Source organism: Oryx dammah, unplaced genomic scaffold, assembly GCF_014754425.2.
Source record: "Oryx dammah isolate SB20612 unplaced genomic scaffold, SCBI_Odam_1.1 HiC_scaffold_4, whole genome shotgun sequence".
In the NCBI taxonomy this organism is placed as follows: domain Eukaryota; kingdom Metazoa; phylum Chordata; class Mammalia; order Artiodactyla; family Bovidae; genus Oryx; species Oryx dammah.
This window is the reverse complement of record NW_024070188.1, coordinates 75,760,127-75,780,132: the sequence shown is the minus strand read 5'-3', so window position 1 is coordinate 75,780,132 and position 20,006 is coordinate 75,760,127. Positions and strand designations below refer to the sequence as shown.

General features: G+C 42.1%; 1 protein-coding gene across 1 annotated transcript in view; it reads right to left on the bottom strand.

Moving 5' to 3' along the window:
* The window catches only part of ESR1 (estrogen receptor 1), a 276,074-nt gene that overhangs the window by 23,140 nt on the left and 232,928 nt on the right, over positions 1 to 20,006 (bottom strand). Inside the window, exon 6 of the mRNA XM_040238694.1 lies at positions 10,052 to 10,185. Within this exon, the coding sequence (XP_040094628.1) occupies positions 10,052 to 10,185 (134 nt within the window). The remainder of the gene's footprint in view (positions 1 to 10,051; positions 10,186 to 20,006) is intronic.

Below are 20,006 nucleotides of genomic sequence, written 5' to 3'. Positions count from 1 at the left end.
AATCAAAACCACATCTCTTAATTCTCCTGCATTGGCAGGCAGATTGTTTACCACTAGCACCACCTGGGCAGACCCTAATATATAGTAGCTTACAAATCAATGAAAGTGAACATGTTAGTCGCTCAGCCATGTATGACTCCTTGAGAGCCCGTGGACTGTACCCTGCCATGCTCCTCTGTCCATGGAATTCCCTAGGCAAGAATACTAGAGTCGGTTGCCATTTCCATCTCCAGGGGATCTCTGTCTTTCTTTCATTAGAAGAAAAATGGAAAGAAAAGTAGATATAAAGTTAAAAACTCAGAGAAATTAGAACTGAGGCAACCTTCAAGCTACCCCAACATACAAAAGCAGCCATCCACTCCCTGCAGGAAAGCATAGCCAACCACTCCCTGCAGGAAATCACTGAAGAAAGCTGAGGCTGATGCAGTGTTCAAGGACCAGGACTCCAAAGAAGAGGCAGAGAGTTTGTTTTTCCATCTTTCTTTCAAACCAAGTGAAGCAGGTGGATGTAACCATGGGCCCATGCATGAAAGCCAAGGCCCAGAGGGAGGTCTTCCAACTAAGTGTAGGGATGTCTGGTTTAGACTGAAAACTTTGCAGTCTGGATTTCCATGGAAAGATTTAAGGAAACATATATATTCCATTTTGGCTTTTACTTGTTCAGTGAGTAACATGTAGGGAAAGAAAACTCCATTAAAAAACAATATTGCATTTTCCTTCTGAGCTCAATAAATTAGTGGGGGCTTATTGTTGTTTCCTCATGGTTTCCCTCAGTTCAAGTGTTGACACACTTTTAGATTTACAGTTCAGTGTTCCAGGCATGAGGGCAGACAGAGGATACTTAAGGCCCTTCCAAATATAGAGCCTGAGTGTAATTCTCATCCTATGATTAGAACAGGGAGATCCTGAACACCAAAATTCCTGTACAGTATTAGGTTACATAATATTTTCCCTATTAAAAGTAACAGATAATATTAGTAATGATGATATTAGCTCATGTTTTAAAGCTATCTTGTTACATCATAACAAACCTATAGGGTTAATAGGACTGCTTAGAATTACTATGCCTTTTTAAAAATATTTATTTATTTGGCTGCACTGGGTCTTAGTTGCAGCATACTAACTCTCAGTTGCAGCATGAAGGATCTAGGTCTCTGACCAGGGGTTGAACCTGGGCCCTCTGCATTGGGAGTGCAGGGTCTTAGCCACTGGACCTCCAGGGAAGCTCCTGGAATTATTATATATATTTTATAGTTGAGGCAACCAGGGAAGAGCAGTCCGGTGGTTTCATGTTAGTTTAATGATGCAGCCAGAACTCCCCCAACCCCCCACGCCTTTCTTCTGCCTCTAGCCAAGTCCAACTCAAGCTAAAGCTGAAGACTCCTTCTCAGGTAAGGACCCTGCTGTCTGTCTCTGTATCACTCTGCTTCCTTTCATCATGACATTCCCTTTTCTCCTGACATGGAAATGATCTGTTAACTGCCTGTGTCCCCTGCCCAAACCAGTGTGTGAAACACAGGCCCACAATCCCTGACCCCAGGGCTGAGCACCCTTTTGAGCAGTTTCCCTCATGGTTTGCAAAATGGTTCATTTTAAAATATACTAGAGAACCAGTTTAATTAGGTAACATTTTTCACCTATAGCAGTAGTTTTCAAACTAATTTCCACACACCTCTGAGAATTAAAGGTGGATTCTCAAAGGTACTAAACTGCCTCTTAGCCTTTTAAAATTGTGTGCCATTAGAGATACCAAGGGAACATTTCATGAAAGGATGGGCACAATAAAGGACAGAAATGGTATGGTCCTAATAGAAGTAGAAGATATTAAGAAGAGGTGACAAGAAAACACAGAAGAAATATACAAAAAAGATCTTAATGACCTAGATAAGCACGATGGTGTGATCACTCACCTAGAGCCAGACATCCTGGAATGTAAAGTCAAGTAGGCCTTAGGAAGCATCACTACAAACAGTGCTAGTGGAGGTGATGGAATTCAGTTGAGCTATTTCAAATCCTAAAAGATGATGCTGTGAAAGTGCTACACTCAATATGCCAGCAACTTTGGAAAAGTCAGCAGTGGCCACAGGACTGGAAAAGGTCAGTTTTCATTCCAATCCCAAAGAAAGGCAATGCCAAAGAATGTTCAAACTACCACACAATTGTACTCATCTCACATGGTAGCAAAGTAATGCTCAAAATTCTCCAAGCCAGGCTTCAACAGTACATGAACTAAGAACTTCTAGATGTTCAAGCTGGATTTAGAAAAGGCAGAGGAACCAGAGATCAAATTGCTAACATCTGTTGGATCATAGAAAAAGCAAAAGAATTCCAGAAAAACATCTATTTCTACTTCATTGACTATGCCAAAGCCTTTGACTGTGTGGATCACAACAAACTGTGGAAAATTCTTCAAGAGATGGGAATACCAGACCACCTTATGTGCCTCCGGAGAAACCTGTGTGCAGGTCAAGAAGCAACAGTTAGAACTGGACATGGAACAACAGACTGGTTCCAAATCAGAAAAGGAGTATGTCAAGATGTATATTGTCACCCTGCTTCTTTAACTTATATGCAGAATATATCATGCGAAATACCAGGCTGGATGAAGCACAAGGTGGAATCAGGATTGCCAGAAGAAATATCCATAACCTCAGATATGCAGATGACACCACCCTTATGGCAGAAAGTAAAGAGGAAGTGAAGAGTCTCCTGATGAAAGTGAAAGAGGAGAGTGAAAAAGCTGGCTTAAAACTCAACATTTAAAAAACTAAGATCATGGCATCCGATCCCATCATTTCATGGAGAAAAAAAATGGAAACAATGACAGACTATTTTCTTGGGCTCCAAAATCACTGCAGATGGTGACTGAGTCATGAAATTAAAAGACACTTGCTCCTTGGAAGAAAAGCTATGACCAGCCTAGACAGCATATTAAAAAGCAGAGACATTACTTTGACAACAAAGGTCCATCTAGTCAAAGCTAGGGTTTTTCCAGTAGTCATGTATGGATGTGAAAGTTGGACCATAAAGAAAGCTGAGCACTGTAGAATTGATGCTTTTGAATGATGGTGTTAGAGAAGACTCTTGAGAGTCCCTTGGACTGCAAGGAGATCCAACCAGTCAATCCTGAAGAAAATCAGTCCTGAATAGTCATTGGAAGGACTGATGCTGAAGCTGAAGCTCCAGCACTTTGGCCACAGGATGTGAAGTACTGACTCATTTGAAAAGACCCTCATGCTGAGAAAGACTGAATGCAGGAGGAGAAGGGGACAGGGAGGATGAGATGGGTGGATGGCATCACCAACTCGGTAGACATGAGTTTGAGCTTGCATCAGGCATTGGTGATGGACAGGGAAGCTTGGGTATGCTGCAGTCCATGGCGTTGCAAAGAGTCGGGCACAACTGAACGACTGAGCTGAAGAAAAACATGGTTAGAGTTTTTGTATTTGGAGAGTCTACAAACTGACCTATGATATGCCAGGTGGGCATAGTTTCAATAGTCACAGCACTCCTGTCTGTTAGTATCATTATTTCTATTGTATAGATATGTCTCAGGGAAGTGGCTTATAAAATGGCATCCTTTATCTGCTAAGTGGCAGCATTGCTTCTCTTGAATGACTAGCCTTCCTAAGACAAAGTCCATGGCACACCAAGTGTTCGAGAAATTAATGCAGGCAGGGACTTCCCTGTTGGTCTAGTGGGTAAGACTCATGCTCCCGATGTAGGGGACCCAGGTTCCATCCCTGATCAGGGAACTAGATCCTACATGTTGCAACTAAGCATCCGCATGCTTAAGATCTTGCAAGCTGCAACTAAGGCCCTGTGCAGCCAAATAAATAAATAAAAATAAACATTATAAAAAAAAAAAAAGAAAGAAATTAACCAAGACCATGAGGCTTAAAGCCACACCAGAAGGTGGGAGCAAGGAAAGGCTCAAGAGTTGAATCTACTGCCAACAGAATCCATCAGCCAGCAAGAAGACGGTGAACAACTTAATAACTACAAAGAGCCATTTATCTCAAAATTATGACAAGACAATAGGCAGGCCCCCTGGACAGGCAGTTTGGCATTACAAAGAACTCAAGAGACAATACAATCAAATCTCCACTGTGACAGCAAAGGGCATGCCTGACAATGTGTCTATATGAGATTCCAAGGCTTGTTCCTATCAGAGAACTTTAACAGTTAAGAAATAATGATCCTTAATATTTACAGTCAGTACATTTCTTAAGTGTCCTAATGTCTAATAATTAACAGAAGGAGTGCAAAGTATTCAGGTCTGGAAAGAGGAAGTATTTTTTGTGATGGGAGCCTCTTGTAATTAATCATGATTATGAATGCTTCTTTGAGCAGAGCGCAGCCTCTGGTGAACATACACAAAGCAAATTTCATCACCTTCAGCACCAGATGTTTCATCAAGTCATCAAGATGACAAGATGTGCCATATTAACGAAGAACTGAGTGACACACAAGAGCTGGCACCATTCTTATGTTTATGCTTACCATATATATGCATTTGTGTGATATTCCACACCCTTTTTTCTTTAGATGAACACCAAGATACACACTTTAGAGATGTTGTCATAATTCTTCCTTTTTGGCTTTTTCACTTTCCATTAATTTTTCACTTTGGGTTTTAAGTCCCTAAGGTTTTGACTCTTTTCTGCTCTCTAATATTCTATCAATTGAAAGAGAAATGTCTGAAGATCAGTTTTGGATGAGCAGGTAATCAAGGGTATGTTTCTACAGCAGGAGATTGTCCAGGAGTAACCAACAGGCCTGCCAAAGATACCATGGGGATCCAGCAGACACAGAATTGGAGTAACGAGAGTTAGTTTGTGCATCAGGAGAGGAGAAGAGATTCACTATAACACAGAGAAGGCAGAGGAGCTGGAGTCAGGGGTCTGAGAGGCTCTCTATGGAGCCAGCTGGATAAAGTTACCAGGGAGCAAAGTAGGTGAGGCTCTTCAGAATTATTGAGACATATAAAGAACCGTGGTCAGAAGAAAGTTAAGAAAATGGATAGAAATAATTATTAAATTGAATTTGAAAGCCAAATCCAACATTTATCAGGGACTGTAGATTTATACATATTGAGCTTTGACTACTGAATTTTTCCAAGTCTTGAAAAATTCCCTAAAAAGGTGGTGTTCTGAATGAGGGTGGGTTCTGAAGACTTTGGGAAGATCACATATGTGGGGAGAGAGGATGCAAAGAAGCAGTCAACCAATAGGGAATAGGGACACCACCAGTTTTCATTAAGGTTAGCCAAAATTAAATAACAATTCATTATTATCTATCAGATAAATCTTGCTCTAAAATTTCTCTAAATAAAATTAAATAGCACAATTAACAAAGCCTCAGAAGAACAGCTGCAAACTCTATTGTTATTACCCTCCTGTCCTTGCATATTTTTTTAAGCCTAGTGAGAGGGAGGCTTTTAAACTAAAAGCACTTCTGCATGCTAAGTCACTTCACTTGTGTCTCTTTGCAACGCTATGGACTGTAGCCCACCAGGCGCCTCTACCCATGGGATTCTCTAGGCAACAATACTGGAGTGGTTGGCCAAGCCCTCCTCCAGGGGATCTTCTCAACCCAGGGGTCGAATTCTTGTTTCTTATGTCTCCTGCATTGGAAGGTGGGTTCTTTACCACTGGTGCCACCTGGCAAGCCCCAAAGTACTTAATTATGTTGAAAAGGGGCATGAGCTGACTCCTTTTAAGTCAGATATTCTCATAAGTGATGATGACAACTGTCACTGACTGAGGACCTACTATGTTCCAGGAAGTGATTACACACTTTGTATTTATTTAGGCTGTGCTGGGTCTTTGCTGCTGCACACAGGCTTCTCTAGTTGAGGCATGGACTTAGCTGCTCTGCAGCCTGTGGAGTCCTAGTTCCCCCACCAGGGATCGAACCTGTATCCCCTGCATTGGAAGGTGGACTCTCAACTACCAGACCACCAGGGAAGTCCCTGCATTACACACTTTATACACAGTTTCCCCCAGATCTCACAACAACCTGAGGAGACAGTTATTTTCCCCATTATCTAGATCTTTAATAAACTGAAAAGGATGACATGTTTCACCATGGTGGGCACAGCACAGGAAAAATGGGAACTTTTTAGGTGCCTCTGGTCACACCCAGCAAACAAGCATCTATTAAGTGACTAGACGGTATAATACTTGTTGGCAGTTCACAGGCTCTGAGGAATACAAAAAAGCATTAATAGTTTATAGAGAAATTAGGACATATGTGTAAAGACTCCATCTGGGTTTAAAAAAAAAAAACTGGAAAACCAAAACCAAAAAACACATGTCATTCATTTTTGTTTGGTGGTGGTGTAGCTGCTAAGTCCTGTCCAACTGTTGTGGCCCACCAGGCTCCCCTGTCCATGGGATTCTCCAGGCAAGAACACTGGAGTGGGTTGCCATTCCCTCTTCTAGGGGATCTTCCCAACCCAGGGAATCAAACCCCATCTCAGGCATTGCAGGCAGATCCTTTACCAACGGAGTTACCAGAGAAGCTCTATACATCTTCGTATACTTGGTGTAAAGTTCACAGCGGGAATTCCATCACTGACGAGTTCTTGAATAAATGAATGAAATGACTGAATCAATGAATGAAATCAGCCAACCAACTGACTAAATGCTAGAGTGTGAGGTTATTAGCTTTAAGAACTAAAACAGTCTAGAGAAGAAAAACTCATTATGGACGGGGTCATAGCAAGATTTCCTAAATGAGGTGAGATCTGAATTGGGCTTGAAGAATTTGAAATACTGGAATTACAAAGAAGAACTAAAGTCCCATTGGATAGCAAGAATACTGTAAATGGGCCCAGAACCTCCTCCCCCCTGTAGCTCCAGCTCCGTCCTCCTCTTCCACTGCTGCTCCCTCAGCAGCCTTTTACCCTGAGTTCATCTGCCCTGTTTGCATTTGTCCTACCTTGAACCCTGTCCAGCTAGCTCTCAGAATCCCTTGACGCTAGTACTGATTGGGCGAAGACATCTTCAGATTAACCAGGGAGGCCTCTGTCCTTTGGTGGAGAGTGGAAAAACAGTGCTTGTCCTGTGGATGACTGGAGACTTTTGCAAGCAAAGGAATAAATTCTTCTGTCGCAGAAAAGATGAAAATCTCCCACTCCCAAATAGCTGTGAAGAGGCCTTCCCATGGAAACGTTGGCACCTGGGAGACCTTCTCAAGGCTTCCAGAAACACATTCCTAGCAGGTCCTCATAACAACCATTCAACTCCCCCTGTGCCTCTGTGCCAAAGTCAAGGCCAATGTAAACACACCCTCCTCAGACTTTAGTGACAGGGGCTCAACACGAAACACCAGGTTTCTCTACACACTGAGGTTTTGTTTCCCAAGTATCAGGAAAGCATCTTCTAGCACAGTTCTCCTGAATCATTTCTAGCTTGTCTTCTGTCAGAGAGTCCAGGAATTAGCGTCACTTTGTAGTTTGTCTCACAACAGGTGAAGAATAGCCCCTGATCAGAGCTATGGCTTGGGTGGGTTTTAAGGAAAGTCCACACCTTCAGTAGTTGGAAAAAGGTGTTGATCATGGTGACCCTCATATCACTAATCACTGCTCTGAAAAAGGCCCGGAGCGCCACACCACTGTGTTTTGGAGTAAAGTCCTTTTCGATTCTGTTTTTTTCAGGAACAATATGAGACGTCGGGAGCTGTGCTCGGCAGACAGATCCACTTTTCCAAAACAGAAATCACTTTGGGGGTGGAAAGAGTGATTTCACTTTTCCCAGGTTGAGAGACAGCTTCTGTTTTGCTACAGCCCATGAGCCAGCAGTACTGCTCTTGAGAGAAAAGATGAGCTACTGGCGTCTCACAAAAAAAGACAACTATAAACTGTCACTGAGATGGTGCCTGGTTTCTCCAAAATAGCATTCCAGCCCTCCTGGTGCAAGGCAGCTCACAGAATATCCTGAGAAAGAGGTGAAGGAACAAGGATGGAGCCGGCAAGTTTAACTGGTGTCAGGAGGCAGCAGGTGAAGGTCCAAATTCTGTGGCAAGAAGTACTGTTTTTGAGTTGCCAGTGCCAGTCTTTTCATAAAAGACTTTCTTGTGAGGGCTGAAAGTTTTTCCCTCTGGGATTTAAAAGACTCAGGCTTATAAATCCAATATTTTGATGGCAAAAGTTCCCCCTTTTCTATTATATAATATGAAAAAAAAAATACACCCTCTCACAGGCACAGACCAGTAATGCAGGAAAATAAGATACGTATCTGAAGGAAATATTTTTGATCACCAAGGTCAGAGCATCTACTTCCGTTGATTATATGACTCTGGCTAATTTCACTTCCTGTCCAGGGTATTATTTCCTGGTAAAAGTAGAGAAAAAAGTCCCAGAACTTTATAGGCCTGCCTTCCCTGAAATTAACAGATTGTCCACACGAGAGCCGACGGCGTGTGCCAGCCCTCCAGCGAAGAAGGAGCAGGTTCGGGACCTGGCACGGTGCAGCCGAGTGGCACTGCTCCCAGAACTCTTCTCCAATAAAGAGCCATTGTGGGCTCTGGACCCTTCAACCAACAGGACAAACGACTCAAATGAAAAGCACAATGCACGTGAGTGGAACCTGAAACTTGAATGGCGCGGTAATCACTTCCTTAGTAGAGACGCCATTATTTTTCACGCAACTTCATCCTACAATTCAGTCCTTGCCTAGTGTAACGGTACAGATTTCCATTTATCAGTTGATAAGGGAGAATGATTACTATCAGAACCATTAAGCAATACAGGTTACAAGCACTGGTGGGGAGAAGTGGAAAATTGTCAGGGGAGGTGGGAAGGGATTGACATTCGTCAGCAAAACACCTCAAAAGACAAGCAGGTGCCAATTCTCCCCAAATGAGGATCAACAAAGACTCTAGTTCAGCTACTGGGAAATTTGAGACCGTATCAAAGGGTGTAAGAAGCTAAATCTAAAATCAGGTCCAGGGCTTCAAGGCAGCTGTGATTTCTGTGTGAGAATGAGGTCTCCAGCAGGAGGTGGGCCTGGGGCTGGGGGGCTAAGGTCGAGGTTAAGGGCATCTAAACCGTGCAGCTGACACCCCATTGTCAAGCATCAGGTGTTATAGGCTGAAGATCAAGTGCTTAGATTTGACTGCTGAAGAGGCTGGGACGAGTCAGGGTGCTAATTCAGGCTGAACCATAGTTTCCATCTGGATGACCTGGAGTGACTCATGCAACAGCCAACCTCACTAGCAAAAAAAAAAAAAAAAGGATGCCACTCTCAGCTAAGATTTCTCAGATGAATAAATAGGAAAGGACAGTTGAATTGGATACCATGGATCAAATGAAAACCACTCTTTTAGCTGGACCAACATACCAAATTCCACGTTCTTTGGTTTTAGAATTAGGTTTTTCTATCTCTGAGTCAATGGTATTTTTCAGCTAATCAGTTTTGACCAGAAACATAGTCTGTCGCAAATAAGCCTCTTTCCTTATGATCTGAAGCTTGGAACTGGTCACAGTATCCTAACAGGGTCAACCACTCTACTTACTTTCTGACACATATAACTAACAACAGACTTATGTCCATATACATGTGTCACTTTAATAAAAAATAAATAAATAAACTCATATCTGTGGAAGGGTGCTACCTGATTCAATGTTGAATTTTTGCTTTCACTCATCTTATGTGATCAGCATGGTTTTGCCTCCATAAGTCATCTACAAAGAAGATGTGTCTGTGCTCACCTGTGCCAGCCTCTTTGCGACCCCACGGACTCTAGCCCACTAGGCTTCTCTGTCCTTGGGATTTTCCAGGCAATACTGGAGTGGATTGCCATTTCCCCCTCCAGGGGATCTTTCTGACAGAGGAATCAAAATTGCATCTCTTGCACCTCCTGCATTGGCAGGCAGATTCTTTATCCCTAGCGCCAAAAAGATAACTAATTTAAATGTACGTCAGTTGCTGTTTTCAATTTGTGATTATGCCTTTGGAATAGGTAGCTTGTATCTGGTTGAAAAATACAAATAAATGTTTCTTCCAGTAACTTGGCATTAAATTTTCCCATGTGATTTACTCACCAGAATTAAGCAAGATGATGGACTTGAGGCACACAAACTCTTCTCCCTGGAGATTCATCATACGGAACCGAGACGATGTAGCCAGCAACATGTCAAAGATCTCCACCATGCCTTCCACACATTTTCCCTGGTTCCTATTAATACACACACAGACAAAAATATTAAAGCACAAAAAAATTCCAGAAGACATGATAAGGTTCACATTCATAAAAATCTACTGGTTCTAAATCTGTAACAAAAAACCACAGCTCATTCTCTTTAGGGAGCATGAACATTCACTTGAATCCTAGAAGGCAAGGTGAAAAAAGATTTTCCATCAATAAAAAGACTTCCATTTCCAATTCTTAGAAAAGATGTCTTGTTCAGTCCCCAAATCTGTTATGTTAAATATGAAGTTCTTCAACCTATGGATAATTAAACATGATTTTAATTCAGGTAAATACATTTTTCTAATAAATATTTATCAATCGCCTAGTATGTTCCAGTTGTTGTGATAATAATAAGAATAAAAATAGGGCTTCTAATATCAATATGCTCATGACCTTGAGATAATACAATTTGTATTAATAAACGTATATAAAATGATTTGGAGATACAGGACCAACTATGAAAACTATGAGCTGTAGTTGTGTGGAAACTATTAATGTTGCCTTGGAATGCAGGTAAAGATGCTAAGTAGGTGGCATTGAGTGGACACTTTAAGAAAATGTAGGATTTCATTGAGTTGAGGTATGAAAGCATCATTGGAAGAGCTCCCAAACATGGAAAGGAGGAACAGTGTGAAAACATCTGGAGGGAGAAGTAGATAGGGCAGTAGTCTAGGAAAGAAGATGAAAGAGATCTTACATCATTATAAGAAGTTTAAGCATTTTCCCTGTACAACAGAGCTTTGGTGTCAAGGATTTAGCATTAGTAGTTGTAACTATTAAATAAGCAAACCCAAAGGGAAGTTCTCTGGTAGCTCAGACAGTAAAGCGTCTGCCTACAATGTGGGAAACCTGGGTTCGATCCCTGGGTCAGGAAGATCCTCTGGAGGAGATGGCAATCCACTCCAATACTCTTGCCTGGAAAATTCTATGGATGGAGGAGCCTGGTGGGCTACAGTCCATGGGGTCGCAAAGAGTCGGACATGACTGAGCGACTTCACTTTCACTTTTCACTTTCAAAGGTTCAAAACATGCAATATCTTCAAAAGAAAGTATTAGTATATTTTTCAATAGGATTGGTACAGAAACTAAATGCAGAGATGATACATCTGAAAGAAATGCATTCATCTAGTTATTCATTAACTGAATTTGGGGCATGATGAGCTTGGGGCATAGGAAGAAGCTAAGATATTTTATGCATATCCAAACATATGTTTGTAACATATTTAAAAATTTAAAACATGAACAGTAAACACATTGTCCAGCACTTTATTTTGCTTTTAATGGAAATACTTTAGAGTTCTTCATCAACTGTTTTTAACAGTGGCACGGTTTTTCACCAAACAAAATGATTTTATTTATTTAATCAGTTTTTTGTTGTTTGACTTTTAGTTTGATTTCAAGTACTGTGCTGTTACAAACATTTCATGCAATGTCTATACTTGTGTTTGTCTAGACACATTCAAAATGACTTATTGAGGGCCCATTATATATGAGGCTTTGTGTTAACATTAGGGTACAGGGAGGAAAACCATGGACCTTGTTAATATAGAGATTGGGATGAGGGGGTGGGATAAATTAGAAGTTTGGGATTAGCAGATACATACAATAAATAACCAGATCCGACTGTATAGCACAGTATAGTATAACTACATTCAATATCCTGCAATAAACTATAACGGAAAAGAATCTGAAAATGAATATATATGTGTATATATATAACTGGATCACTTGCTGTACACCAGAAACTACTGCAATATTGTATATCAACTTTACTTCAATATAAATTTTAAATAAAGAGATTCAAAACAGAGTCAAGACAGACAAGGAAAAAGATGAGTGCAATACAAGGCATATTCCCCAGAAGAGGTGTGTTACATCGAATAACAGTCTCTCCGAATTTAGCCCACATCAATATTGAAGCAATTGTCATAAAGTTCTCAGTTAAAGTTACATAAAAAATGAGTTTTTATGTAAAGTGCTTAAATGGCAGGGAGCACACCACAGGGGCCATATTTAAGTCTTAGCTACAGACATAGTGATAAATAGGTAGAGCCATAGATATCAGGGTAGAGCCTGGCCTTTTTACCTGAAGTATCCAGGAAACAATTCCCAAAGTGCCTTCTGCTTTGTGGAAATCTGGGTGCGTGAGAGCTCAACATAAGCAGAGGGGAATCTTGAAAAGATACATTGCTCCACGGGAGGAATGAGCTGGTGGTTACACCAAAAGGTGAGTGGGCCTCAAGCCCAAGTGAGCCTTAAACCAAAAGTGGCCTTAATCTACAAGTGAGCTTTCCTGTCCCACAGCTGATTTTTTTTTCTTTCTAGTGAAAAAATAAACAAGGAGAGGGGGAAATGCTTGGAGGCTAAAGCTTTAAAAATAACAACTCATAGCCATAATAGAGAAATGTTCCTTTCTCAGTATAAAGTCTTTGTTTACTTAACAGACTGCACACCGGCAGGGGACGGCTTCTCAGTGTGGGAGGGAGCCTGTGTTTGCCTGCTGCGAGCAAAAGTTCAGTTCAGAAACGGAGATAGTGGAGTCTTAACAATCCTCCTCTTTTCTTCTCATCCCCTTACGACAGTCTCCTACACTTTCTCATGAGGAGTTTGTTCTTCACTCTGCCAGTGAGAGTGTATTCTTCTCAGCCTCTTCTCATCAGATGCTATCCTGGCATTTCTAAGCAGCAGTTATTACCCGGCCACAGCACAATGCTGGCACTTCAGCACACTTTAGGACCAAGCCCTCAGCCATGGTGCACACCCACGACTCTCAATTCAGTTCTTAATGTGTATCTGTGTGTGTGTATTTGCACGTGTGTTTGCACGCACATGCATGTTCTCTTTTAGATGGCATGGAGGGAGCATACACTAAGGATAAATCACTGAGGCAATTTGATAGAAGGACCCTGGGTCTAACCTTACATGCAAACAGAAGTGCTTCATATGTGCTGGTGTGAGTTTCAACTCTGAAACTACTCCTGGGGAACATTCACTGCAGTGAAGCTGCAGTTTTCTAAGCCATGCTCTATGAGTCTGGAAAAACTTGACGTTGATGTCTCCATAAGAATGAACTCACTGTCTTTCAGTGGAAAAACTTCATTTGGTGTAAACGCTTCAGCCAATCCGTTATTTGTGTAATAAATAAAAAGCATGTACTCTTGAGAGCCCTGATGATATTTTCAGTGAATCACTAGAATGTCAGCTGCATGGAAATGATTGATTATATGGTATGTGAGGGTCTCCCATTGGCATTACCACCAGGTGAAAAGGTTTGCCGAGTGAGCTAGTGAACAGCTGATTTCTCACCCTAAGGTCAGGTACAAATCCACATGGATTTGGAAGGTTAACAGATGCTCGTCACCTGCCTGACACAAAGGTATCATTTACTATCCACGGAGGTCATGACACATTGGGGTCGGCGATTCATTTTCAAACCCGGACGACACACCCTGCACTAACTTCGAGGAGCCAATTAGACTAGCACAGTTAACTCAATATCAGAGGAACAGATGAGTCAATGGAGCAGCGATGGGGTGACTGCTAAGAATCTGGAGGTAACCTGACTATAGGAAGACAGGATTAGTCTAAATCCCTGAGGTGTGCCTGAGGCTGTGAGACATGTGGGCTTTTAAAGAACAAGATATATATTTTTAAAAGAAGCCCAGCTTCAGGCATAGATCACGAGTAGTTTACCAAGTAGACCAGCCCAAGACCCCCACTTTGACACATGTCAGCCTGCAGTGGCGAACTCTCCTCGTCACACAGTCTGCTGTTCAGAGCACTTCAGAATTGCCTTGACGGAAACCCTCATTCTTCTCCTTACCCTCTCCCAATGCAGTCCATGTGCACTTAAGTTATGGGGAAAGAAACAGGTTTGGAAAGCGTGTTTGTTCATGGGAGGTTCTCCTCTACAGAAATGAACGCCCATTTTATGGAAGCCCTTAAGTACTCATTCCTCCACAGGTGAAATAAAGAGCTCCAATGAGGATATACAGCTCAAACCTGCACTTGCATATCTTCAAAAGTAATCTTAAAATGTAAAGCTACCCCTTGGACTTTTTTGTTATTGTTGTTTAGTTGCTAAGTCATGTCTGACTCTTGTGCGACCCCTTGGACGGTAGCCCATCAGGCTCCTGTATCCATGGGATTTCTCAGGCAAGAACACTGGAATGGATTGGAATTTCCTTCTCCAGGGGGTCTTCTCGACCAAGAGATCAAACCCTCGTCTTTTGCATTGGCAGGCAGATTCTTTACCACTGAGCCACTAGGGAAGCCCACCCCGTAGCCTCTCTGTATAAATGAACACTGATAGATGGAAACAGAAAACCCAGGAGATCAACATAAGACATTCAATTTAGCTATCCTGAAAAATCACAACATGGTTAGAAAAAGGCTACAAATTAAGATGCTGCTGAACATCAAAAGGTCCGTCTAGTCAAGGCTATGGTTTTTCCAGTAGTCATGTATGGATGTGAGAATTGCACTGTGAAGAAAGCCAAATGCCAAAGAATTGATGCTTTTGAACTGTGGTGTTGGAGAAGACTCTTGAGAGTCCCTTGGACTGCAAGGAAATCCAACCAGTCCATTCTAAAGGAGATCAGTCCTGGGTGTTCATTGGAAGGACTGGTGCTAAAGTGGAAACTCCAGTACTGTGGCCATTTCATGCGAAGAGTTGACTCATTGGAAAAGACTCTGATGCTGAGAGAGATTGGGGGCAGGAGGAGAAGGGGATGACAGAAGATGAGACGGCTGGATGGCCTCACCAACTCGATGGACATGAGTTTGGGTAAACTCCGGAAGTTGGTGACGGACAGGGAGGCCTGGCGTGCTGCAATTCATGGGGTCGCAAAGAGCTGGACATGACTGAGCAACTGAACTGAACTTATATATGTGGAATCTAGAAAGATGGCACAGCTGAAGCTACCTCTAGCACAGGAATAGAGATGCAGACGTAGAGAATGAACATGTGGACATAGCAGGGGAAAGAGAGGGTGGGATGAACTGGGGGATTAGGGTTGACATATATACATTACCATGTGTAAGACAGCTAGCTAGCGGGAACCTGCTGTAAAGCAAAGGGAGCTCAGCCTGGTGCTGTGATGACCTAGATGGGTGGGGGTGGCAGGGTGGGAGGGAGCTCCAACAGACAGGGGATATATGTACACATATAGCTGATTCACTTCATTGTATAGCAGATGCTAACACAACATTATAAAGCAATTATACTCCAATAACAAAATAAAGAGTTTCTGTATCTTTGATGCTACAAAATCTCTCAGCACATGCTCTGACATGCTATGACTTCATAAACATTTGTATGATCAAGAGGTTTACATACACAATGCCTTGATGTATGGAACACAATCCTGAAGATGGCAAATTGTAAGGCATCTTGAGAGATACAACATTTGAATGGCCATATCTTAAAGCTGATTACTTGAGAGGAAAGTGGCTAAGACCGTGGAATCTGACTGCCAGGTCCAAATCTTGAGACCATTATTTACCAATTATGTCACCTTGAACCAGTTACTTAAATTCTGTGTGCCTGAATGAGTATATACTCACAGTGGACTGTAGGTTGAATAAGAAATAGTAAGTCATTAATATATGATTGTTTGATATAGTCGTTGGTTTATGAGGATCAATAATGAAACTGGCCCTGGAAGTAAGGTATTCATATAGAAATATTTACCCCCTTAATACTGAGTAATAAGAAACAGATATAGCAAGCTAGAGAGCCCTGTCAGCAAATTATCAGGTAAAACCATGGTCTCAAAGAACTTGGAAGGCAGACCACTCACCTGGAGAAGTGGATAGAGGGAGTCCAGGTAATGGTATATGGCTGTCCATACAAAAAAGAAGTGAACTCAGGCAAGAATGAAGTGGTTCTAAAGCAGAAACTGAAGGAAATGGGGAAATCCCAAAGATAAATAACCTTACAAATTTGGAAAAGCCAAATGTTCCTGGCTATGAAATATCAAAGAGATGAAGTCAAAAAGCATTCTGTATTTGGAAGGCCCAGTAGGACTTTTTGATTTACAAGGTTTAGATTTAGAGTGTTAAAGCACCTCATGTGGTAAAGGGTGACATCAAGAGGGTCTTGCCTCTTCATCCAAGCCTGTGGTTTCAAACAGCCTCAAGGTTGTCACCAGTAAATCATGAGGGAGAGGCCAAAGGACAAAGAAGCAAATGAGAACATCAGACTTGAGAACTGTGTCGAGGAAAGACTTTGGGTATGGTTATAAGCAGATGAAACTGACAAGGGCAAATGGAATAGAAGCCTACTCTTCTTCCTCTTCTTTTTTTTTCCTTTAAGACAACTGTACTACCAAAGAAATTACAAGTCTGAACTAATAAACGAAAGCCTTTGATTGTTCAAGTCTCTAACCCTAAAATTTAGGTTGCTCAACACAATACAAGTGTATTCCCATCTCAGGTCATTGTCCAATGTAAGCATCTTCCTTGGTAAATAAACTTCCCATTCAGGGACTCGGGATCCCTCTAACCTCTAGCTCTGCCCTGTAGAGGTCCTTGAAGTGCTCTTCATTCAGACAGGAGATGGAGAAAGGACTCAGGAAGACTCGGAACATGTGCCGACAGGATGTGCTATGAACGTGGCAGAGCTCACTGAAAGCAGAAGCAGTCTCACGCTCACTTCAGCTGTAGCCCAGTGTGGATGATGGAAAGAAAAAACCTCCCAGAAGATGAAGTCAGGGTTCTCGAAGAAGAATGGAAAAGTTCCTTCTCCCCAGACAGCAAATTTAGGAACTAATTAAAGAATTTCAGGCTCCTCCGAATAGAAACCTCTGCCTAGTGGGTTTCCCAGGTGGCACTAGTGGTGAAGAACCGCCTGCCAGTGCAGGAGGACCTAAGACACTTGGGTTTGATCTCAGGGTCAAGAAGATTCCCTGGAGGAGGGCATGGTAATCCACTCCAGTATTGCTGCCTAGAGAATCCCACGGACAGAGGAGCTTGGTGGGCTACAGCTCCGAGAGTTACAAAGAGTCAGACATGACTGAAATGACTTAGTATGCATACAGATTCTATCCAGTACGATGTTATGACTGGTATGAAAGAGTAGGTGACAAGAAAATCAAAATGGAGCCAGTATTGCTAAGAGAGCAATGGAGCCAGGAGGCCACGAAGGAAGTGGAACTTGAGCACATCTCAGCCTGGATGGAACCTGACATTTGACCACTCACTATCCTAAGGAAGATATCCAGAACCTTTGCCAGAAACTCAAAATGTTTATCAGATTCTTATTCTAAAGCAACTCATGACAGCCTATCCCTTAAAAATAAATATTTCTTTTCTTGTGACTTCTGCCTTTAGAATTTCCTGACTCTCTTTCCCAGAGCACTCTCCCCTTTATCTGAATCTGTATCTCCTGAATTGCAGTTCTTAAGATGTGAAATAAAGCTCTTGGTTTTTTTGCAGTCTCGATACCGACTATTGTCTGACAAATGACACAGGCTATTCCTACTTCTTTGTTTCTCGATTGACTTTTTCTTGCTGTTCTTTCGCCCCTTCTCCACCGTGTGATACTGAATATATTTGTGGATCAAGGTTACCAAACCAGGATAACCCATATCCGTGCTGGACAGAAGGGACCACACATTCCTGAGAAATCAGTGTACAGGATTGACTCGGAACCAAGCACATGGCTGGAGGCAACTCTGAATTCTCTCTCTTGGAGAGGAACAGTGTGAATTTTGGGTATGGGGGGAGTGGATATTTGATGACCAGAAGTGAGAGATTGCTGAACTGATCACAACACATTTCCTTTCCCTCCTGGGCTTCCTCCTAGACATACAAACATTTCCCAATATTCCCTGGAAGTTAAGTGGACATGGGACTGGGTTCTGGCTAGTGGAAAGTGAGGGGAAGCAACTGGGACCACTTCTGTGATAAAGCGGATAGATAAGAAACAGACATGCCTCTCCAGTCCCCATCCCCACCTACTGCCTGAATACAGATCATTCCACGGACCCAGTAGAGGGCAGAGCCTGAGGTTAGAAAGGCCCTGGTCCTTGAGTTGGAAGGTCACCTGCCAAGGAAGATGCCTGCATTGGAGAGGAACCTGAGTAAGAAACAGATTTTTCACTGTGTTGAACAGCAGGCATTTTAGGGAGAACCGTGACAATATTTAGCCTCTACCCCATGACACAGAATAGATGCACAGATGCACCTTCTGTGCTCCAAGCCACTCGGGATACAACAATTGACACACCAACACACTTAGGATGCAAAGGTGTGCTTCTGAGACATGGCGACTACTAATAACCGACCAAAGGGATATAAAGAATGTATCTCAGGGACATCTTGCTTTAGAGAAACCAGACACTTCTAGCTGGTATCATTAGGAAAGAGGTTGATGAGTATGTGGCATAAGGGATGGAGAAATTTGAGGCTCCAGGGCCTGTATTCCTGGAGAGGGAGCCTCCAAAATATGATACTGCTGGTGACATTCACTCAAGGAGTGAAGAAACCAAATAATTGAAATGTAGACTCTTACAAGGACTTCCCAGGTGGCTCAGTGGTAGAGAATCTGCCTGTCAAGCAGGAGACTTGGGTTTAATCCCTGGGTCAGGAAGATCCCCTGGAAAAGGAAATGGCAACCCACTGCAGAATTCTTGCCTGGGAATTCCCATGGACAGAGGAGCCTGGTGGGCTAAAGTCCATGGAATCTCAAAGAACTGGACACAGCTTAGCAACTAAACAACAATAAGAATCTTATGAACAGAGATCAAGGTTCCTATCATTATAACAAAGCCCAGTATTAAGTGACTGATTTAGAGTTGACCAAAGGTCTGAGTGTTTTGAAAAATTACCCAGGACTCATTTGTTTCTGAGTCTTCAAAAACCTCCTAGGTTTGAAGGCTTTTCTTCTGAAAATGATTCTCAACAAAAGCAATGATCTGATATCTGCAAGGATGTGCTGAACAAACTCACGAGAAGGAGAGCATATCTCTCTCAGGGCTCAGCCACCCCTCTGTGCACCTGAGAACATGTAACCCATATGGCTTTGGATCAAAGTCTATGCTTTATATGTGAGTGTACTTTAGCTATCACAGGCTATATGTCAAGGCAAATAAGCTAAGAACACATAATGATAACTAGCAAAAATGTCATTCCTCTTAGAAAGGATAATGTTTAGGCAGAGAAAGGAAAAGTGGAATACAATAAAAACCAATAGGGGAAATTTTAAGAATATGGCCAAAAGATCATCTTCTTAGAGTTACTCTGAGAAAATGGAGATAAAAACTATGTTCTATGATTCATTTGGAAGAACTGGATTTCAAGTGGTCCATTACCTTGAGGAGAGTTGCTATGAGACTGAAAGCCAGTACTGTCTTCATGGAGAGTTGGAGGATTAAATGCATGGGACAATTTGGGAACATCTTAGAAACATAAAGTTCTCAGAAGGCACATTGTGAGTCAAGCAGACCTTCCTGAAGAAGCAGGAGAGGTTAACAGTAGGAACAAGGTTTTCAGGACTCTGCTTTTCTCACTTTCAATCCATATGAAGCTTTGCTGCTATTGCTGATTTCCTCAGAAACATACAGGAGTCTACCAAGAGAAGCCAGTCAACATTGGTGCCCAGTAAGTGGACTTCCAAAAAATTGGGGGAAAAGCTGAAAAGATTCTTTCAGCATAAGGAAGTCCACACTCATTAAAATCAAAGAGAGGAATGAGGCTTTCTTTCAGGCAGTGTCCGAAGGATACATTCAGCTCAAGAAAAAAAAACAATTCTTTAGGATTTCCCTTGTGGTCCAGTAGTTAAGAATCCACCTTCCAATGCAGGG